The sequence below is a fragment of the Camarhynchus parvulus genome, chromosome 5, assembly GCF_901933205.1.
Source record: "Camarhynchus parvulus chromosome 5, STF_HiC, whole genome shotgun sequence".
NCBI lineage: Eukaryota > Metazoa > Chordata > Aves > Passeriformes > Thraupidae > Camarhynchus > Camarhynchus parvulus.
In genome coordinates this window covers 7,966,576-7,987,014 of record NC_044575.1, presented here as the reverse complement: position 1 = coordinate 7,987,014, position 20,439 = coordinate 7,966,576, and the positions used below count along the sequence as shown (strand labels likewise).

The following is a 20,439-nucleotide window of genomic DNA, read 5'->3' as shown; positions in this document are numbered from 1 at the left end:
CATCCCCACCCCACCACTGACAGCAGGGACAGCTCAGATTGAATGACTGATTTACTGTGTTTGGAACTCCTTCTTTAAAAAGCAGCACTGGAATATCCAGGATACTGGGAGGGTCTCTGAAGTCACAGGTCAGAGGCAGTCAGATGAACAATCCTGAACTGGTTTTCAGGGGATGCATCCCCAGCCTGTGGGGACTTCAAAGCTGTTGCTTCCACTTGGGACGGCCAGGGAAAACATCCCCACCATGGATTTCTGACAGGAAAAACCTCACAGCTCCAGGATATTTGGCTCCTTCCAAATCCAGGCCAGCACTCCAACAGGCTCCAAGGAACAAACAAGAGGACAGACCACCTCAGGGTGCACACCACTATTTTTAACAATAACAGCAAAACCAGGGACAATTCACACTCACCTTTTGTCCTGGGCACAGCTCTCCAGAGCCTTACACTCCTTGCCTTCCATGTCTGCTCCTTTTCCAAGACCTTTGGAGCCAGCTCAGGGCAGCTCACCCCACCACAGCCCTGGCAGTGCTGCTGGGTGATCCCAGCCCCTCTTTGAGGGCTGCAGCTGCACATGTCCCTGCTCAGGGATGGGCCACTGCCACCAACTGTGGTGGCACACCACAGAGACTTCCAAACCACAGGCAGGCACAGGCTGTGTTTAATTAAATCAGCCTCCTAGAGAAGAAAAGCTGTCCTTACCTCAGGATTTGCCAGGAAAAGGAGCTGTGAGATCTGCAAGTAAATACAACACAGCTGTGCCCTCAGCTGCAGGGAGGGCTCTGTTCCAAACCCCCACAGTAAAAAGCCAGAAGGATATCAGGGCACTGCACCAGGGCTCTCAGGATTGGGATTGGGACACTCTATGGCAAAGCTCTGGCCTGGGTTTGAAGTCTCTGGAGTCTGGGAGGCAGCAGACCCAGAGTCACAGCCAGTCCCAGCTCCAGACTGGCACAGTTACTGCCAAGCTGCTGGGAATTCAGTGCTTGGCTGCTCAACTGGCCCCTGAAGTCAGAGAGGAGATCCCACAAGCAGGTTTTGGTACAATAGTGCTGATTTCTGGCAACCTGGAAACAAAACTTTCCACCACAGCCAAGGGACAGCTCTAGGCCAGCAGGAAGGCAGAGTGAGTGTGCAGTGACCAGCCAGCCCCAAATACAAAGTACATAAAAGCCCCCTCAAGCTCCAAAAGACCACCAGAACCAGCAGCTGCAGAGATCAAGGTGAGTCGCAGTGCTAAGGCAGAGGAACATTTCTGTCCTTTGTTGTCCAAACTCTTGTTTAATGAACCACAGAACCATTAAGATGCAGGAAGTTTACAGATCTGCCCTCTTGGAATGGGAATTTTGGAGCTGCTCAAGCACCTTCATCATTCCAGTGCATTCCAGTTCCTCAGTCACACTCTGCAGTCACCCTTCATATAAAAATCTTCACACAAACACTTGGAGCACTGCTCTTCCCACAATACAAACACTTGGAAAATGCCTCTAAGGATTTTTCTTCCCTCCAAAATAGTCTTTTGCTTTAGAGGAGAACAGGGCTTTTTAAGTACAGACCCAGCACTTGCTCATTCAAGTTCATTGACTGATTGGCTTTTAAGTCATTTCTTCCTCTTCTGCTTTAGATCTTTAGTTTTCTTAAATTTCTTCTGTTGCTTGGGTCCTCGTGCTGTTTCTAGTTTTCTTTTCTTCTCACTGAAAAACAGGAACAAAACATCTGTTAAAAATATACTGGCTTGCCATCCAGCTGGGAAATTTTTGTTGTAATTTAGGAGTGAGGGAGAAAATTTAAACTTGGTGCTAGAAAAAGCCCAAAGAAGAGCCTGACTTAGATTTTATAGTGTCCTGAGATTCCCTAACCCAGAAGATCTTGATTTTAAGCTCTTGTCTTTGCTTTTCAAAACTTCATCTCTCCTAAATACGGCATCTGGATTTCAGAGTACCTAGAAAAGAAACTACTGATTGTTTAAAACATTAAATTTTGTCCCTGCACTGGATTCTGACTCAAGCCAACACAACAGAATTCCAAGCTCTGATCTTTATCTTACAGCAACTGCTAAGACTCTTTCCTGGAAGGCTTTTGGAAACTTACAGCTTCCAGCATTCATGGAAAAAACCATGAAAGGGTGGAACAGAGATCACATAATTACTTGAGCTGTCAGGCACTCCAGGAAGGGGAAATAAGTGAGTGGGGAAGTCTCAGCTATAAATCCCCAAGGAAAAATATGGGAAAATTACATGCTGGGCATGGCAGAAGGAAGAAGATGGATGAGAATTAAGGAATTGTAGAAATACAGACATTTTCCAGGCTCAAGCTCACATTTGAAAGAATTCTTTCCTGAATTGGCATTTTCTCCACTGGCACCTCCAGGTGCTCCCCCTCAGTGTTAGATCCCAATGTAAATTGGGCAGTCAGGTGGAATGAGTGACTCAAGGGAGGAATAGTCCCAGCTTCTGTGTGGGATCAGGATCAGATCATCAGCAATAAAGTCAGAATTAAACAAGATAATGAAGAGAGGACTATCCTCAGAGCAACACAAACACTGGGTAGTGGAGCTCACAGCTGCTCACCCCCCAGTTCCCCCAGAAAAACTGAGGATCTAGCCAGGACACTGAGTTCACTTTTAACCCTTAGGCTTCACTCTTTTGGAAAACATTTAACAAAGCCAGCAGGAAGAGTCGAGATCTCTAGAATATTTCAAGTTCCTTTACCTTTTCAGGCTGACAACGGAAGCGTTCTGTCCTGCCTTGCTCAGCACCTCGTTCCACTCCTCATCATCCCCCCTGATAATGTACCTAAGTGGGAAAGGGGAAGGAAAGTCAGGTCCCATTGTTAGCACAGAGGAAAATAACATAAAAGTAAGGTGTTTCTACTGTCAGGCACACACTACTCTGCAAACAAAGCCACTGTGCCAGCACCCAAGCAAATCGGATTTGGGAAACACACACCAAGTCAGGCTGGCAAAGCTGGCATGGGACAGCTTTCCTAAATCAGTCTGGGAAGAAGTGCAGAACTTTTTAAAAGAGAAATAAAGACAATAATTGCTGCTCAAACAAGCTCATGTCCTGTGACCCTTGGCTGGATGTTCAAGCACCCTGAAAATTACACCCAGATTTAAAGAGGCAAAGCAGTTGTGTAGCAAAATGGAGTGACTGCTCTCCATCTCAAGTTCTAGGATGTTTGGAATAGATAAGGCTTTGTCCACAGAGCTGAACAATGTTGGACAAAGCCCCACAAGTTTTCCACAACCTGCATTGAAAAGTATCAAAATAGATTTTTGTCTCTCTCTCCTCATGGAGAGCAAAAATCTATTTCTGGCTGAGGATTAAAGAAAAGGAACATGGTCCAAAATGACAAAAAGGTATGCAGCACTATCAGTGCTACAAAACGGAATTAATTTTAAAACATGCTGGTTGTATTATTTTCCTTATGTGACTGACTTGCAAGTCACTTCAAATCACATCCAGTCTCATCCTTTCTTCAAACATGACAACCAAAGATTCAAAGAAGGTTATCTTTCTTTTGCCAGATTTACCAGAGACCAATTTAGAGCCAAGTCCAACAACTTCCACTGTTCCCTCAGTGAACAGTGTTTGTAAGACAAGAAGTGGGAGGGGAGAGGGAAGAGAGAGAATCAGTGGCATCTGTAACTCCTATTGGTCCAGAAAGACAGAAGTCTGCTGACACTTAAGTAAAAGCTCTGGTTGGTTGCCCTTTTTGAGCTGATTTGGGTTTTTTTTATGCTTTACCCACTGCTGACAATACACACTGGTTCTCATTTATTGATGGTTTACTGCACCTACAGCCTTGTGCACAAATCCCAGCTAGAGCCAGCATTCCACCCAAGGAAAAACTGGATTTGAGACCCAGGCAGGTGAATTCTTACTGTGTAAGGTCCATTTCCTTCAGCTTCATCACCTCCTGCTTGTGCTTTTCTTGGAATTCCTTTGCAGCCTCCTCCTGCAACAGGACAGCACAAGATGCATTAGGTCCTGAGGGCAACAATGACTTTGTAATGAGAGGAAAATGCCTTTTCCCACAAATACATCCCCTGAAAAAAAATACCAGCTGGTCCTGAATAGCTTCTTTCTTTTATCTAATTGCATTTATATGTTATTTGTTCACACAAACTTGTAATTTTCCGTGAAAACCCCACATTGCAGCTTTAAAGCACAAGTCCAGCTGCACATATTGCAAACCTGTCAGGTTTTAACTCCCTTACAGTGCCAGATGTGGTGTAGAACCCTTTCCATCCAAGAAAATTTAATGTTTCTGCCCTCAGGTAAACTTCCCCGAAGTGTTTACATATGAACCAGGAATAAAGTTTGTAATTACCAAATCATCATTTAAAGATTTCAGCGTTGGCTCCATCACAACATCCTTTGTTGCTGCCATCTGCTCCTCCACAGCTTTTTCCTGGACTGTGTTGAAGAGCTGAAAATGAAACAAGCCAGCACATGTAAGACTTGGTTTTTAAAACACCATTTATCACCTCTACAATGAACTCCTAAATCCAGACTTCAGGAGCTTAGCTATCCTAAACCTTAGAGAGAAAGAAAACCAGGAACCACTTCCAAAACTTTCCAATTATTTCACTGGATTTCAAGTCTACCTCTAGAAAACACTGGAAAATAATTTTATTTTTTTCCAAGGAAAGCTGAGATGCCACCAATGCTCTGAACAATGGCTCAGGCAACAAGGATTGTCGGCTCAGCGTTCTGGTCAGGGCACTTCAACATGGCAAACCATAAGATAAGCACTCTTATTTGGGAAATCAATACACAGAATCATTAAGTGGCTTGGGTTGGAAGGGACCTTAAAGATCATCCAGTTCCAAACCCCCTGCCATGAGCATTTAAATCACTGCCTCACATTTTCCAGCTGCCATTTTCCCCACCTTGCCAAGACGTTTATGGTCAGTAAGTGGGGATGTGTTAGGGATGCCCAGCACTGACCCAGCTCTCTCTTAGTGCCGTATTTTCTGTTAATTTTGGAATTATGGTCCCACATGCCCAAGGCTTGTCCTGTGCTCCCACCTGCACCACTTTGCGGATGATCCTGTTGAAGAGCCCCATCAATTGACTGCTGGGCAGTTCCAGCTCCTTTTCCAGCTGGTCCAGAGATTTATGCTGCAGGCCAATCCCTAGGAAAAGGGCCTGAGGAAGAGACAGGGATTTCAGCACAGAGCAAAGACAGACACACATCCCTGTGTCTCAGGATCTTTTGGTGGTCACTGTGACCCCGAGAGATGTTAGAAGTCTCTTTTCCCAGCCCGGCGCTTGAAGAATGAGTTGGAGCTCTTCATTTCTCGGTCTCAAGGTTGCTTACTGCGTCTTATCTATAAAAATTTTTCTCCTGTCCTGCCAAGGGCCATCCAGCAGGACAGTTCCAGGCACACTGCCTGCCCCCAGGGTGGTGTTATGTCTTTATACTAAAAACTACATATACAATGTTTACAATTACTTTCCAATACCAATCACCTATGTTAGACAGTGAGCTTCTACTCTAAACCAGTCTAAAAGTGCCACCATCACAGCAGAAGATGGAGGTCAAGAAGAAGAAGAAGGAGAAAGGCTGGACATGCCCAGATCCTTCCATCTTGCCTCCTGAATCCCCATTCTAGAAACCCCAAAATCTACTTTTCCACCCTGTGATAACCTCACTATTATTCTACCTAAACTGTTGTGGCTTGCTGATCTTCATATAAGGTCGGTAACTTGCTCCACGGGTCATAATCAAAACCACAGGCATTTTGGGCTCTGTGCCAGGGCTTCTGAGCCCCCTGGCAGGGGTCTTGGCCGTTCTGGACAGCCAGAGGGATGTTCTGGGTTCCCACACCTGTGCTCTCCCCAAATCCTCGCTCCACCCCGCCCACACACACCGACTGTGCAGCAGAGAGGGAGATGTCTCCCATCTGGCTGAGGAAGAACATCCTGGCAATGGTGGGCACCATGTCCATGATGAGGTGGTAGTCCACCATGTTGCGGGAGTACATCTCCAGCCTCTTCAGGTCGTACGGGATGAAGGCTGACTCCAGCTCAGCACGGCTGAGGGCTGGTGGGGAGCAGAGAAACACAGCAAGGTTAGCAATGTTCTTCAAGCACCCAGGACCTCAGTGTTTAGCAGGAATTCAGGTGTTTAGTATTTTTCCTTTGCCTTTAGCAATTCACATTGGTTTTGCTGTAAAAAGAGGTTTGTTCCCTTGCTGCAGCAGAAAAACCCTCTAGCCAGCACAGACACTAAAACCCCACAGGTACCAAGTTCTCCCTAGAGGATCCTCCTGTTAAACATCTTGAGAAAACAGCAATTTGAGATGCCAGGCTCCAGCCACGCTCTGCAATGCACTTACAGCTGTCCCAGTCAGGGTACTCACGTGCTTGGGGCTGCTGTTTGATATTTTTGTTCTGTAGAATATTCAGTGCCAAGGAGGGAGAGAAGGTGCTGAACTGGTAGGAAAGCAGAGAAAGGAAGCGCCTCCTAAAATCTACAGGGCAAGAGGACAAAATAAATTAGCCCAGTGGACCTCTGGAATAATAAACAGCCCAGAGGGTCCTTGCAGAGTCAGCAGGATCAGAGTTACCTTTCCAGAAGGCAGTGAGCCAAGGTTCCTGCTCAGAGTCTTCTTCATTGAGCATCTTCAGCATGATGCAGGAATGCTCCCCTGTCAGGTCATTCTGATAAGTAAGATACAGTTCTGTGATTCTGTGGTGGATTTCCCATCACCCCCATGAACCTTTTGCACTCTCTGCTCAGCTGAGGAAGGGAAATACCTTCTAAATCAACAACAACAAATGCATCAACTGCTACTGACCATCTCCACTTAATGGAAAAACTATGAACTTCTAGAATTTGGTAAATCTCAGCTATTTTACCAATAACCATATTAATAGCCCTCAACAGCTCTAAATTTTTATGTGCCAACTACTTGGAGGCCTACATTCACAACCCTAAAACACTACTTCTTAACTATAGGCCCAAAGAACAAAAATGAACTTAAACCAAGCCTTAAAAGCAGCCTCAGCAAAGCCTCCTGCCCCAAACCCTTTCTCACAGAATCTACTGGAATGCATGCCCAGGGATTTCAGCAGGGCTGGATTTCCAGTCAGGAACAGTGTGGTACTTACAGGGGTCTGCCTCAGATAAACTGGCACAAATCCAGCACGCTTCCAAAACCTGGGAAAAAGAGGGAACACAGGGAGAATTATGGAGCTAATTAAGTAATAAATTGTGGTTAAATGCAATTTCTCTGCTGTACAAGGACAGCTGGTGAGGAACAAGCAACACTCCAACAAACAGAGCAAATGAGCTTTCTGTCAGAAAGCAGGAACAGTGCCCACCTGACTGAGGTCCAGCTCAGGGGAGTGAAAAATTACGACTGTAATGTCAAAAAATGCACAAACTTTCAAGGTGATGTGAAAGGCATTTACATCAGTCAAGGAAAAAACCACCAGCTCTGAAGTCAGCAGCACCTCACATTTCTATGGGTCACAGGGATGAGAATTTAACCACTCCCTACCTATCACAGGCTTACTTCTTACTTCTACACTCTGGAAAAACTGGGCAAGTAAAGCTCATTATCTGTTTAAGAAGGGCAAGATGTAACTGAAAAATAGAATCATGTCCTACTTGAGCAATCTGGGAGTCAGGCCATAAGACACCCCAAGATAGTCCAGGTGCTCAGCTTGTCTCTCACTCAGTTTGAGCAGCAAAGGAGGCAAATCTTTCCGGGGTGTCACAACCTCTTCTAATAAACCAACAGTCTGGAAAAGAAAGCAGGAATGGGTTAGCAGCAATCCCCACAGAAAGCTGCAAATTAAAGCTCTTCCTCTCTATGAAAATCAAAGGTGAGTATTTCCTCCCTACAGAGTGGAGACTTACAGGGGAAATTATGCAGCTTAGCATGACAGAAAATTTAAAAAAAAATTACCATACCTCACTGCTCACAGTTGTGATTTCCTTTGCCTTTTGAACTGTTTCTTCTTCCAAACACGGAAATTTGCCTTCATAGTACATCTGCAGCAAAGTCAGAGCTCTGCTGCCATAGCCCATCTGCGAAGAAGCAACAACACAGTGTAAGCAAAACCAGGTCTCTGATTTTTAATATAGGGCAACAACATTCTCCCCTTAAACCCATTAACAATTAGCATGCAGACATCACTCAGTCACTGCAAAAATGCCTTTTTTTGGCCATGTGGCAGCTCCAGGGAGAAGGACAGTACAGAAGAAATCAGCATCAGCCCTGGTAGTTCAGGGCTGTGTAGTAATTCTTGGGGCTTAACTCTGGCACTCAGAAAATGCCAAACACTTGGTAAGGTCACAGAGAATATCCCTGGATTGTGTATGGTGGCTCGGGATGCTCTGGGAGCACTGGTTTGGTACTCTGAGCTTAAAATGCTAAGAACTGGAGGAACTGCAGTGTTTGCCCTGTTCTGAGCTCTGCCTGCAGAGCCATTTCCCTGGCCCCACCAGAGCTGTCCCAGGTACTTTACCCCCTGGTAATCCGGGTGAACCGCGATGCGAACCACGCGCCCGCCGGAGAGGCCCCCAAAATCCGGATCCTGGAACTGCACAAGGGACAAAGAGCCCATTTAAAGGACACAGCTGGGCACTCCGGAGAAATACATGAAATACACCCTGGGTGCCAGTGCACAGGCAAGTCACCCACCTGCTCTGAAATGGTCCAGGGGATAAGATCACCAGAGGCTTTCTTCCCCCTGGAGAGGCTGTTCATGATGGACTGGCGGGAGATCTCTCCCTCCATGCACACCTGCCAGGAAAGACACAAAACCATGAACACAGACACACAAAATGCTTCCTCCTGCTCAACTAGACCAGGATCAAAATTGACACTCGAGTCATTCTCTTACCTGAACAACAGCCAGGACTTCTGGTAAGGAATTCTGGGTGGGTGGAACAGGAGGCAAAAGGCAAAAGAGATGATGGGCAGGGGCATCAGAGAGCATCTGGAGGTCATTGGGGGAGTTCTGGAGGGTGAAGACATCAGAAAGATCAAAAACTGTCCAGAGAATCCCAGAATACCCTGAGTTGGAAGGGAACCCATCAGGATTAAGTCCAGCTCCTGGCCCTGCACAGGACAACCCCAAAAATGCCACAAATGTGGCCGAGAGTGTTATCCAAATGGTTATTCCAGGAGGAGAGCTTCAAAATCCAGCTGATTTCTAAACAATCCTTCTATTTTCCAAATTTAGAGCTATTAAGAAATTTTGAACTCATACAATGCTGAGGGATGGAGGAGCTCCCAGGCCAGCTCATGGCTCTCACATCCCCAGACAGCATCTGTTCTCCTCAAGGGAAACCTTGTGCTCTAATATGTATGAACCTGGACTTCCTATTTTCATACAGCTCCTTACCTCCTAAGTACCAAATCCTAATTTTTTTTTTAAGCCTCAAATTTTTAGAACTCAGTAGCTCAGCGCTTCTGGACTTCTCCACTCACATTTACTGATCAACCCTGGTCTTGAAACCTTGAGAGGAGTTATTCCTCTTTTCAGTCTCATAATGGTGCTGCTCCTGATGAACTTGAGGCCACCAGAACATGGTAAAGAGAACTGCAAATGAGGTTCAGCACTGATAAAATCCTGACAAGCTTGGGGGCTTATTTAGAATTTTAGTCTCGACTTTTTCTCAAGGCAAAAATATTCCAGACTATCTGGAAATCCAGTGTGTACAGCCAGGACTGAGGCAGAGATCTCAGAGAAAGGAGAACACAGCTCTGCTCTGTACACAACAATAAGATGTTGAGAAGTCTAAATCATAACAAGCACTTCTGTCCCCAGAAAATTCCACACTGAAATTGGAAATGAAACTGGATGGAAGAAGCCCAAGCCCTACCTTGTAGTGTGAAGCCACATAGAGGGCCATCAGCCTCTGCAAGAAAACTTCTGATGCTCTGTGGTAACAAAAGAGTGTGTCTCTATTTACATAGTATCTGAACACAGGGATTAAGGAAAAAAACCTCCTTGGGAACCAGGAAAAAGCTTCCTGTGGGGTTATTTTCAATATCTGGGCCACAAACTGGCTTGTCTTCTTAGACTCCACAGCTTAATCTACAAGAATAAATTATATTGGACAGCGTTTGCAGCTTTCACACCCCTCACCTGTGAAGATAAACCTTTTGTAACTCCAACAAGGGCCTCCCTTCATGCAACCTTTCCTTGAGGTTGTCTCTGCAGCAAAACTGGGATTTGGTGATGTCCTGGCAGCACCCACCAACAGTGCCATGAGAGCTTAACTCCAGGAGCAAGGTTTTAGGGAAAAAACAGTGTGCTGAGCTTATCCCAGCCATCAGCCAGGCTGAGAACCTTTGAGTGAGGATACAGGTCACAGGTGTCTGGCAGAGGGCAGCCAGAGATGATCCTGGTGATGTTGAGGCAGTCCAAGCACAGGAGATCATTCAGCCACTTCTCCACGGGGTCCCCAGGGGCGTACCTGATGGACTCGTGCAGGGACACCTCGTGCAACGTGCGAGCTGCAGGGGGTGCAGAGGACACTCAGGGCTGGAAGCCACAGCCAGACAAGCACCCCACAGGATCCCTGTGCTCTGAAGGGCTCCCAGACCTGAAAACTGTCAGATGCTGATTTTTCACCTCTAAAAAGCCTTCCATATGAAACTTGTGAGGGAAAACCAGCAGAGTTCTGTCATTTCCCCACACAAGCCCCTTCCCACAGCTGCAAAGCACATGGATGGGTGGGACAGCCATGGATCAGGCTGACAGTAGCCCCAGGACACCCACAGGTTGTGTGGGACACACAGGCCAGAGGTGCTGTTGTTGGGAAGGATGAAAGTTTGACAAGAAAGTCTCACAGATACGTGTGCTTAGCAGAAAGATTTTTAAATGTAGAGTCTGATGAAGGAATAGAGATGGAAGTAAGTTTTGATATAGAAGAAAATAATTGCTGAGCCACTCTTACTGGCTAACCAAGGAGGCAAAGGGTGTGTTAGTTAGAAGGGGTTTTTATGGCTTAGAGCAAAGGATAAACCCACCTCAACCAAGATGTTTTTACCAAGCGGAAAGATAGCACAGGCAAACAAGTCAGCAAATGTTGCAAGTACAAAAAAGGTCTCCGAATTTTCCACTGCAAGAAAACTGAATAACAACTTCTAGCTTAAACTGTAATGTACTAACTTTTAGTGATTGGAGAATAGTGACATGAATATGGTAATTATAGTAGTTATGATAGGCTATAGATAATAGTTAAGGTATAGATTGTTCTACTGTATTAAGATGCTCAGCAAAGAAAAGTATATAATGCATTGTAACCTAAACCCAAGGGTCCCCAGGCCTGCCTGCAGCTGGAGCTCACAGCTGTAGGCACAGGCTCTATCACCCATGACCCTGGACTGCTGTAACCTCTTGGATGGAATAAACTGCATTTTAGAGAGCCACCTGGAGTCCCACATCCCTCATTCCGGCTCTCACATGCTGTACCTGAGGTGAGCTTGGCAGTGGCTGTGGATTTGTTCTCTGCTGTCAGGGTCACCTGGCTCTGGGCGCTCTGCTGGCGGAGCTGCTGGATGAGCTTCAGGGACAGCGACCGCCCGGTGCCCTCGTACCTGGGAACCAGGACACAGGGAGCCTGAAACAGGAACCACAGGAACCAGGCAGCTCTGGGGAGCCCCAGCAGAGCGGCTGCTCCAGCCTTACCCATTGATGGTGGAAGCCATGAACACCAGGTAAGGGCCCAGCAGGTTCTTCACCAGGGGCAGAGGAATGGCAGCAGCTTCGTCGATCACCACGAGCTCGGCCTGGCCCAGCTTCACAGAATCAGCAGGGTGGATGTACTGCAAAGGAGGGGACACTGTCACTGCCAGCAGGGAAACACCAGGGTTCTCAAAGCTGGGGCCCTGGAAAGCTCTTCGCTGTCCCTGTTCTCCTCAAACACCAAGCCAGAGACTGAGATGTGGAAAAGCAGAAAGTCAGGAGAGGGTTTATGCTGCCCTAACAAGAACTGGCTCACACATCTTGTTTGGCACAACTCCACAGGAATTCATCTGCAGAGGTGAGGAAAATAAAGGAAATCTAATCACTAAAACCTCTTCCTGCACTGCTCCTGATGCCTTGTGAAGACTGACCCAGAACAGAGGCTGGACAGAGTTAAAGAATAAAGTAGGGATTTACTAAAAGGCCTCAATGGATCCACCTTGGGCAGCACAAGAGCCCAGCCAGGGCTACACCCAAGATGAACCAAAATGGTCACAAAACGGACAACTGGTCATGAGGTCTCTCACTTCTATAAGTTCTGGTCCAATTGCATATTGGAGTTAATTGTCCAACCACAGCTTCAGGTTATGAAGTCCCATCTCAGATTCTCTCTTCAGTTCCCTGTTGTTTATGCTTTTTGGGCCTGAGGCTGTAACAGCTCTCCTTGGTTCTCAAGCTGGAAAAGGAATTGTTTGGTCTGCCTACCCCGTGAAGAGACCTTACAAACACTTACTATGAAGCTCAGAGTTACACACTAAAGCAGCACAGAATCTGAAAAATTTGAAAGCTAAAACTTAAGGCATCACTCCTTTCGCCTTCCTCTGCTTTTGTTTTGGGAGAAACCCATGAGGAAGCTCTGTAATCTACAAGTTATTCCCTGAAAGAGAGACGGTATTTTGAGGAAGTCACTCCATGAAGATCTGCCTTACAGCAAAACCCACCAGGGCACCTCCACATCACACAGAATGAACATGCTTAAAGTCAAAACAACTTCAACATCGGCAAAAACTACAGCCAGGAACAAAACTGAAAATGTAAGAACGTCAATTACCTGGATGGTCTGCCTGTGCTCCTTGAACACATTCACTCTGACCACTGCCTTGTTGAACTCTGGATTTAAGGACTGAACAATCTCATAGTCCAGGTGCTCCTGGAAGATAACATTTTTAAACAATATAAAAAGCTAAGATCTAAGAAAAAAACAATTTGCCATCATCATCATCAAAATAAGCTCAGACACTGTTATTTCACATTCTAATAAAAAATTCTTATAAAAGCTTCAAAGGCCTGAGAACTGGGAAATTATTTACTGACGTTAAAATTTAAAATCTGCTTCATAAAGAAACTGGTTTACCCTGCTTAAAAACAGAGAAAGAAACACAACTCTACCATGATTCCTTTTTTTGCAGAGCATGGTAAAAAAGGCTGGTAGCAAACATAAGTAGCCAAAAGCACTGATGAGGTGTAAAACTCTCTAGCAGGAATGCTTTGAAAATATTGTAAAACAGTCTGCTCCCCTCACCTGATACTGCAGTGCATCAAAGCCTTTAAATATGAACTCAAAGAGAGTGTGAAGGTTGTCAGGGCTGGGAGATGTGACAAAGATATTGGAGTAACTGCAGAGAAAAAAAACAAAACAAGAGCTGAATGACTTTTCTAACAAATTTTACCACATAAGTACTAAACAGGATGGGTTTTTAACAGGAGGGGTTGACTTTACCTAATAACCAAAACACAGCAGATTCCTACGAACACTAATCTTGATTTATGTGTGATTATTTTGAGTTTTAAGAAAAATTTGACCAAAAGACACAATCTTGTCAAGATACAATCTTGTATCAAAAGATACAAGATTAAAAAGGAGGGATTTAAGATTGGAAATTACATATATATTACAATCCTGTCATCTTGGTTGTGTTTTGGTTTGTTGTTTTTTTTTTAACTCAGGGATGCAGATAAGGCCTGGGGGATTGGAGGGGGGGATCACTCACCCAAAAGCCACTGCTCCAGCAATGGCCAGCCCCAAAGCAGCAGATTTCCCTCGTCCCCTGGCTGCTGTTAATGCCACAGTGCTCCTCAGGGTCTTCTCAGAAATGGCTTCAATGAATTTTAGAACTGCTTTTGCCTGAGGATTAGAAAACCCCCAGAAAACAGAGTTTGAGTTTCTCTCACCCTGGGACCTGCCCCACCCAGAGAAGCTCAGCTCTGGGCAGCACACCTGATGCCTTGTGAAGGCTGCCCTAGAACAGAGGCTGGATGGGTTACAGAATAAAGCAGGGATTTATTAAAAGGCCTCAATGGATACACCCTGAACAGCACAAGAGCCCAGGCAGGGCTACACCCAAGATGAATCAAAATGGTCACAAAATGCACGGGGTCTCTCACTGTTATAAGTTCTGGTCACGGGGTCTCTCACTGTTATAAGTTCTGGTCCATTTGCATATTGGAGTTAATTGTCCAATTATAGCTTTAGGTTATGAAGTCCCATCCGTGTTTTTCTCTCTTCATTCTGCTATTGTTTATGATCTTGGGCCTGAAATTTGGATAATTTCTCCTTGGTCTACCTACCTTGCTTTGTCTCCCTACTCTGTGAAGAGAGCTTACTATCCCCTACTATGAAGCTCAGAACTACACACTAAAGCAGCACAGAATCTGAAAAATACAGAAGCTAAACCTGAGGGATCTCACCAACCTGATCCAGGGTTTTGCAGCCATCCACCAGCACTCCCACAGGCTGTGTGTCCTGCAGGCTCTCCTTCAGCTCCCTCAGCTCCAAGTCCTGGGGCCCCAGGCTCTCCTCCTGTGGGCACACAACAGGATGAGCCAAGGGTATTTCAGCACAATTCTATTTTTGTGGTGTCTTCTGACACCTTTGGGCAGGCAGAGAAAAGGATCTGGAAGGAAAAGTTACCACAAGAAGAATGTATTCCCCAAAACCATGAGAATTTATATGGACAGACATGTATTTAACACTTAAATTTCCACGGATCTTCAGGAGAATGGTCACAAAGAGGTTCCCCAATCCTGACTTCCCCAGGCTTGGAAAGGAAAAAAAAGGGAAGGATTTTGCAGTACATAGTAATTACAGAAAGGCATTTATAGGAAAAACAGATTAAAGAAGAGTTTTCTGAATAATTTAATTCATTTTTTAGTCTTTGGACGTTCATGATCTTTGTTACACCTCTCACATGCAGTGTCCAGGCAGGGGGAAGAACTACTGCAGCACCAATAAAAACAAACAAACAAACAAAAAACCAACCAACCAACCAACCAACCAACCAACCAACAAACCCAAACCAAACCAAACAAAAAAAAAAACCAAACCCAAAATAAACTCAAAAAAACCCCAAAAACCAAAAAACCCAACAACAACAAAAAAATCACAAACAAACAAAAAAAAAAGCCAACAAAACAAAACAAACAAACCCCCAAAAAAAACCCATTAAAAAAATTTAAAAATAGCCAAACAATAAACCTGGACACAAATGCAACCAGTTTTAGATGGGAATGAAGGCTGATTTTCCTGGTTGTAACCTAAAATTCCAAAGGCACCAGCCTCTCCAGCCAACAGACAAGCATTTGTGCTGCTGTCAGTGTTGAGCTAACAATAAAAGGAGGTTATATTATTTATTTATTTTTTAATCAGTGCCCTATTAGAATGTTTTTACCATCTCTGACAGAACCTGTGTTGGTTATTTCTTAGGCTACACAGCACAGCTTAAGTACTTGAAGATTTCTGTTTAAAACTGGTTCCACTTTACTGCAGTCTACAACTGGAAGAGATGAAAGGATTCATTTCTAACAGTGCAAGTATGTGTCTGGATTGTCCTCAGGAAATTCTTCCTGGAATGTGACATGTGTAACTCAGAAACTGAAACAACTGCCACAACTTCCAGCTGTGTCCTGAGCCTGCAATATACTTATTTCCAAAGTGCTCTCCCACCCTCTAACTGCCAAAAAAGTATTTTTATTGGTCTTGTCCCCTGTGTCCATCAGCTTGAAATCCCTCCATGCAACCACAATCAAGCTCCACCTCACTGGGCTGAGCAGCAGTACAGGAAAATTAATAAATATGGGCAAGCACAAAAAGAGATGGGACAGAAAATTAAAAAAAACCAAAAAAACTAGACTATAGAAAAAACAGCTCCCCAAGCTTCACCCACATAATTTTTGCAGAACGTTCTGCTTCCTCTCTGCAATGCCATCCTTTGATATAAATCAGGGTGAAATAAAAAAAATTCCCTGTTTTTAAATCTTTAACACCCTGTGGCCAACTCAGAGGGATTTGTGGCAAGGCAAAGGGCTGGGATCACTCACTGACCTGGGACTGGGGGGGCACAGGAGTGATGTTGGCAGCGTGGCTGGAGATGGGCAGGATGTTCAGCTGGTCATCGATCACCAGGCAGGTCTTGCATGAGGCCAGGGACAGAATGAACCTGGGCAGGCAGAGAAAACTCAGTAAAATCACCAGCAGCACTCCCTGGTGGTTCATGTGAACTCTCTTCTAAACACAGAGAATTCACAGCTCCCCACAGCTGAGCTGCAAGCCCAGCCTGTTCCAAGGCAGACCTGTGGGATGTTTTCCCACGAGGAATACCCAGTGCTGCTCCTGGTGCTTTCCTTGGGCTGCCAGCCCAGCCCCTCTGCACTCTGAGCCACTCACCTCTCATTGAACCTTCCTTGGGCTGCCAGCCCAGCCCCTCTGCACTCTGAGCCACTCACCTCTCATTGAACCTCCCCACCACATCCTGGTGGGCCTCGGTCCTGTACCGGGAGTGAACGTCCTGAAGGAAAAAGGGAAGAAAACAGAAAGAAAATGTGACAGTGACATTTACAGGATTGTGACCCCTTCTTTCCCATTCTTATCCCTCCATTTTCATCCACAGCACATCCCAGACAGGATCCTGACTTTGTGGTGAAACACCCACATCTGCAGCATTTCACAAATGCCTGAATGTAACAAATCCCATCTCATCTCTTCCCACTCCTGAAAGAAGGAGCAGGAAAGATGATGGAAGGAGGATAACAGCCCATAATAGGATCAATAAATACCCACCCAGCATCACCTCAATGCAGCTGCTGGTAGAGAACAGACCCTCTGTGCTGCACATACCATGGTCATTGTATAGAGCTGCTTCAGGGAGTTCATAGTTCTCAGTAGGATCACCACAATTCCACCACCTTCCACTGTCTCCACAGTTCTGGCCAGCAGGTTTGGAGTCAAGGCTTCAAAATCCTGGGCAGTAAAAAGAACTTCAGAGCTGCCCAGAGTCCAGCAGTGTAGCTGGCTCCTACTGAAAGGCACAGAAAGCCTAAAACCTTTATTCCTCACAGTTTAATTCCCACTGAAATCTGCACTAAGCAACGCCCTGTTCCAACTCTTACCAACGAGGCCACCTCACCCTCACACCACTCGTGAGGGAAAAGCAAGGCCACCAAAACTGAAGTGACAGAAGCAACAAACCCCATTCCTGCAACATTTCAACTGGTTATTGTAGAGCCCTTTAGGGAGCCAAGGACCTCCTGACCTGAAGGACACACATTCCAAAGGTGTTCCCCAGGATCTTGTGGGTCTCGTTGTAGTAGCAGTAGCGGATGTTTGTGGCTGCAATGAACAGCTCAAAGGGATCATCATCCTTGATGTTCAGAGTCCCACTCTTAATCTTCTTCTGAAGCTGCCTCATCCTCTTCTTCCTGTGGCTGGAGGGGAAAAAACCACACAGGAGTTTTCTTGGGAAAGGGTTTGAGGGAAGTGTGCTCAGGCTGAGCCTGGAAGTCAGAGCTCAGTCCTAAATATGACTGAGGTGAAACAGCTGAGGAACCCAAGATTTGAGGTTAAAAAAGGTTAAAAAGGGGGTTTGGCCCAGGGCAGCAGAGTCAGTGTTAGAACTACAATAGAAAAACCAGAGGTACTTTCTGCCAGTGCCAACTGCTATGGAAACCAAATTTCACTACTGGAAGAGCAGATTTCCCCCAGCTGCTCCAGGAACAGCCCTGGCTTCCCCTCCCTCCCTCTCCTCAGCCTGCAGCCCTGGCTGCCCAGGGAGCAGCAGGATCCAGGGCTCTCTCACCTGCTGAAGCCCAGCTCCTTCTTGTAGCACCAGAGCACAGAGGGCCTGGCCTTCACCGTGGCCTTGGACAGCATGTGGTGGAGGATGACGACCTGCCAGGGCACAGAGCACTCACAAACAGCTCTCAGGGAACACCACAGAGCAAAAAGTTCTTCTAACCTTGGTTTTACAGCTGCATTTCCACCGTGGAGAACAGAAGGGCCCCTTGGCTGTGCCTGTGCCTGCTCCAGGGCTGCAGGACACTGGGTTTTACCTCCTGTGTCCTCAGCTCCCTTCTTTGCCAGAACCAACACTGATAATTCCAGGCTAAACACAGTTTTGTCTCTTGTGGGTAACCCATTCATATGGATTTTCCACAGAGGGTTTCAGTGAACACAACCAGAGCTGGGAGATGCCAGAACCCATCAGCAAATAATGCCAACATTCCTCTACTACCACCTGAATAATTCATTCTTTTCTAAGTTTAATATTTTTTTTATAATTAGCTGACTTTATTTGCCCACAGACTGGAAATAAATGCATTATCAGTTACACAGCAGTTAGAGCAGAACAGCAGCAGGGGCAGGGCAGGGATTGCTCCCCTCTGCTCAACACAGGGCAGGGCAAAACCCTGGGCTCAGTTTTGGGCCCCTCACTGCAAGAAACTCACTGAGGGGCTGGAGCATGTCCAGGGAAGGGAATGACGCTGGGGAAGGGGATGGAGCACCAGGAGTGGCTGAGGGAGCTGGGAAAGGGCTCAGCCTGGAGAAAAGGGGGCTCAGGGGGGACCTTGGGGCTCTCCACATATCCCTGATGGGAAGGGGCAGCCAGATCGGGCTCTGCTCCCAGGAACAAGGGACAAGAGGAGAGGAAATGGCCTCAGGCTGTGCCAGGGGAGGTTTAGGTTGGTTTTAAGGCAAAATCTCTTCCCTGAGTGGGCTGTCAAGTCTCCATCCCTGCAGGGATTAAAAAGCCACGCAGGTGTGGCACTTGGGGACGTGGGTTAGTGGCTGCTTTGGCCTCGCTGGACTCAGCGGTCTGGGAGGGCTTTTCCACCCTGAACAATTCTGTGGTTCTGTGAATGGACTTGTCCTAAACCACCGTGGGTTTGCCGAGCTGTTCTTTCCCTCCCCCCTCGAAAAACACAAGGCCAGAGTCCCCGAAGAAAAACGAGTTTAGCACTGAATTTCCTCCACACAACTTCAGCAAGCCCATCTCCGAGACAACTCAAAGCCCACCCCGAGAGAGAAACCACCACAGGGCAGAACCGAGGGGGGAAAACCTCCAGCTGGCCGGAAAGTTTAACAGCTAAAAAACAAGTTAAAAAAGCAAACCAAGCCCACACACCGCAGCGTGTCCTGAGCTTCACTGTCGTTCAGGAGCTTCCCAGCCAGGAGACGCCTCAGGGAGGTCTCACACACCATTCCCAACCCCGTCCCTGCGAATTCCCTCCCCTCAGGCCCCGCTGCTCTGCCTGCGGCTGGCAGGGTTCCATTCCCGCTGGAGCAGAGCGGAGCAGGGCCCGAGGAGCTGCGGCGGCCCCGGCGCGGCCGTACCTGGTCCTTGCCGCGGTCTCCCACCACCACGAACAGGCTCCGCTGCCGCTCCGCCACGCCGTTCTCGATGAGGACGCGGATGCGGTTGTCCACCTTGCGGCGCTGCATGGCTGCGGCTCCCGGAGCTCTCCCGGCTCGCTCTCCCCGCTCTCCCGGAGCTCTCCCGGCTCTCTCCCCGCTCCTCCCCGCTCCCGCTCCCCCCGCACACGTGGGAGCCGCCTGGGCCCGGCCGCGAGCGCCGCGCGGCGTGGGAGGACCCCGGGGCTGCCCGCGCCGGCCGCCTGCGCGACCCAGGTGTATTTCTAAATACGCGTTTCTGTAAAATCACACCTAAACCACGCATATATACACTGCTCTGGGTATCGAGCTCTCGAGCAGAGAAATTGAGAGTAGATTTCTACATGGGAAAGGATTTCTGTGCCCAGCCGGCTCCCAAAATCCCTGCGAGACACAGAGTAGCCCCTACCGCCCACAGCTTTCCTCTTCCTTTTTCCTTCCCTTTTCCCTTTCCTTCCCTTGAACTTCCCTTCCCTTGAACTTCCCTTCCCTTCCCTTCCCTTCCCTTAACGATTTATTCTAAACAAATCCTGCCTGTGACCCCTCCAGGCATGTGGGCACAAATAGCAGGTTTTATAAATTAAAAATTTTTGATTTTATAAAGATAATTGCATTTCCACACCTGCCAACTCTGAGTCTGGATGGCCTTTGCTCCTGGGGGAGAGATGGCAAAACCAAAATATATATATATATATATATATATATATATATGTAGAAGGGCACATCCATGAAAGAAAAAATCTTTAGGATTCATTGTTTCAGGACACTCAGCCAACCCCCCAGGGAATATCAATATCAGGATTCCGGCTCCTGCTCCTCAGAAAGAGGAGGGAGCTGCTAACATTTAACTCTAGTTCTTAATAAATCCACCAGAGCTGTTGGAAAGTTTTCCCTACAAAATCCCAAGCTGCACAGCTGTGGAGCAGCAACAAGAAAATGATTTATCAACCTGAGCTGAAATTCCAGTGAGGTTTCAGAAACATGGAATTTTTTTCTCAAGCTGTTCTAACCTTTCAATACCAAAGTTGAGCCCAGCTATTTGCATAGATAGATT

General features: G+C 46.6%; 1 protein-coding gene across 1 annotated transcript; it reads right to left on the bottom strand.

Moving 5' to 3' along the window:
* Positions 1 to 1,260: 1,260 nt before the first annotated feature.
* Positions 1,261 to 19,514, bottom strand: NAT10 (N-acetyltransferase 10). Its single transcript, XM_030950246.1, has 28 exons — positions 19,329 to 19,514; positions 17,794 to 17,885; positions 17,251 to 17,422; positions 16,836 to 16,958; positions 16,445 to 16,506; positions 16,044 to 16,158; positions 14,415 to 14,522; positions 13,714 to 13,847; positions 13,245 to 13,338; positions 12,774 to 12,872; positions 11,666 to 11,802; positions 11,450 to 11,574; positions 10,338 to 10,488; positions 9,852 to 9,948; positions 8,867 to 8,983; positions 8,665 to 8,766; positions 8,489 to 8,563; positions 7,932 to 8,048; positions 7,626 to 7,759; positions 7,124 to 7,172; positions 6,580 to 6,673; positions 6,373 to 6,483; positions 5,881 to 6,053; positions 5,036 to 5,155; positions 4,335 to 4,433; positions 3,886 to 3,959; positions 2,711 to 2,794; positions 1,261 to 1,693 (listed from the first exon to the last, which is right to left on the bottom strand). Exons 1-28 carry the CDS (start codon positions 19,434 to 19,436, stop codon positions 1,600 to 1,602), a joined length of 3,060 nt encoding a protein of 1,019 aa, XP_030806106.1. The 5' UTR covers positions 19,437 to 19,514; the 3' UTR covers positions 1,261 to 1,599.
* Between the last annotated feature and the right edge of the window lie 925 nt (positions 19,515 to 20,439).

Excerpts from the sequence above, each read along its gene's own strand:
- NAT10 (XM_030950246.1), bottom strand. The coding sequence starts at position 19,436 with ATGCAGCGCCGCAAGGTGGACAACCGCATCCGCGTCCTCATCGAGAAC. Across the intron at positions 17,423-17,793 it reads AAGGAGCTGGGCTTCAGCAG|CCACAGGAAGAAGAGGATGA; the intron begins GTGAGAGAGCCC and ends TTTCCCCTCCAG. Across the intron at positions 6,054-6,372 it reads CAAACAGCAGCCCCAAGCAC|CCCTCAGCCGTGCTGAGCTG; the intron begins GTGAGTACCCTG and ends GCTCCCCACCAG.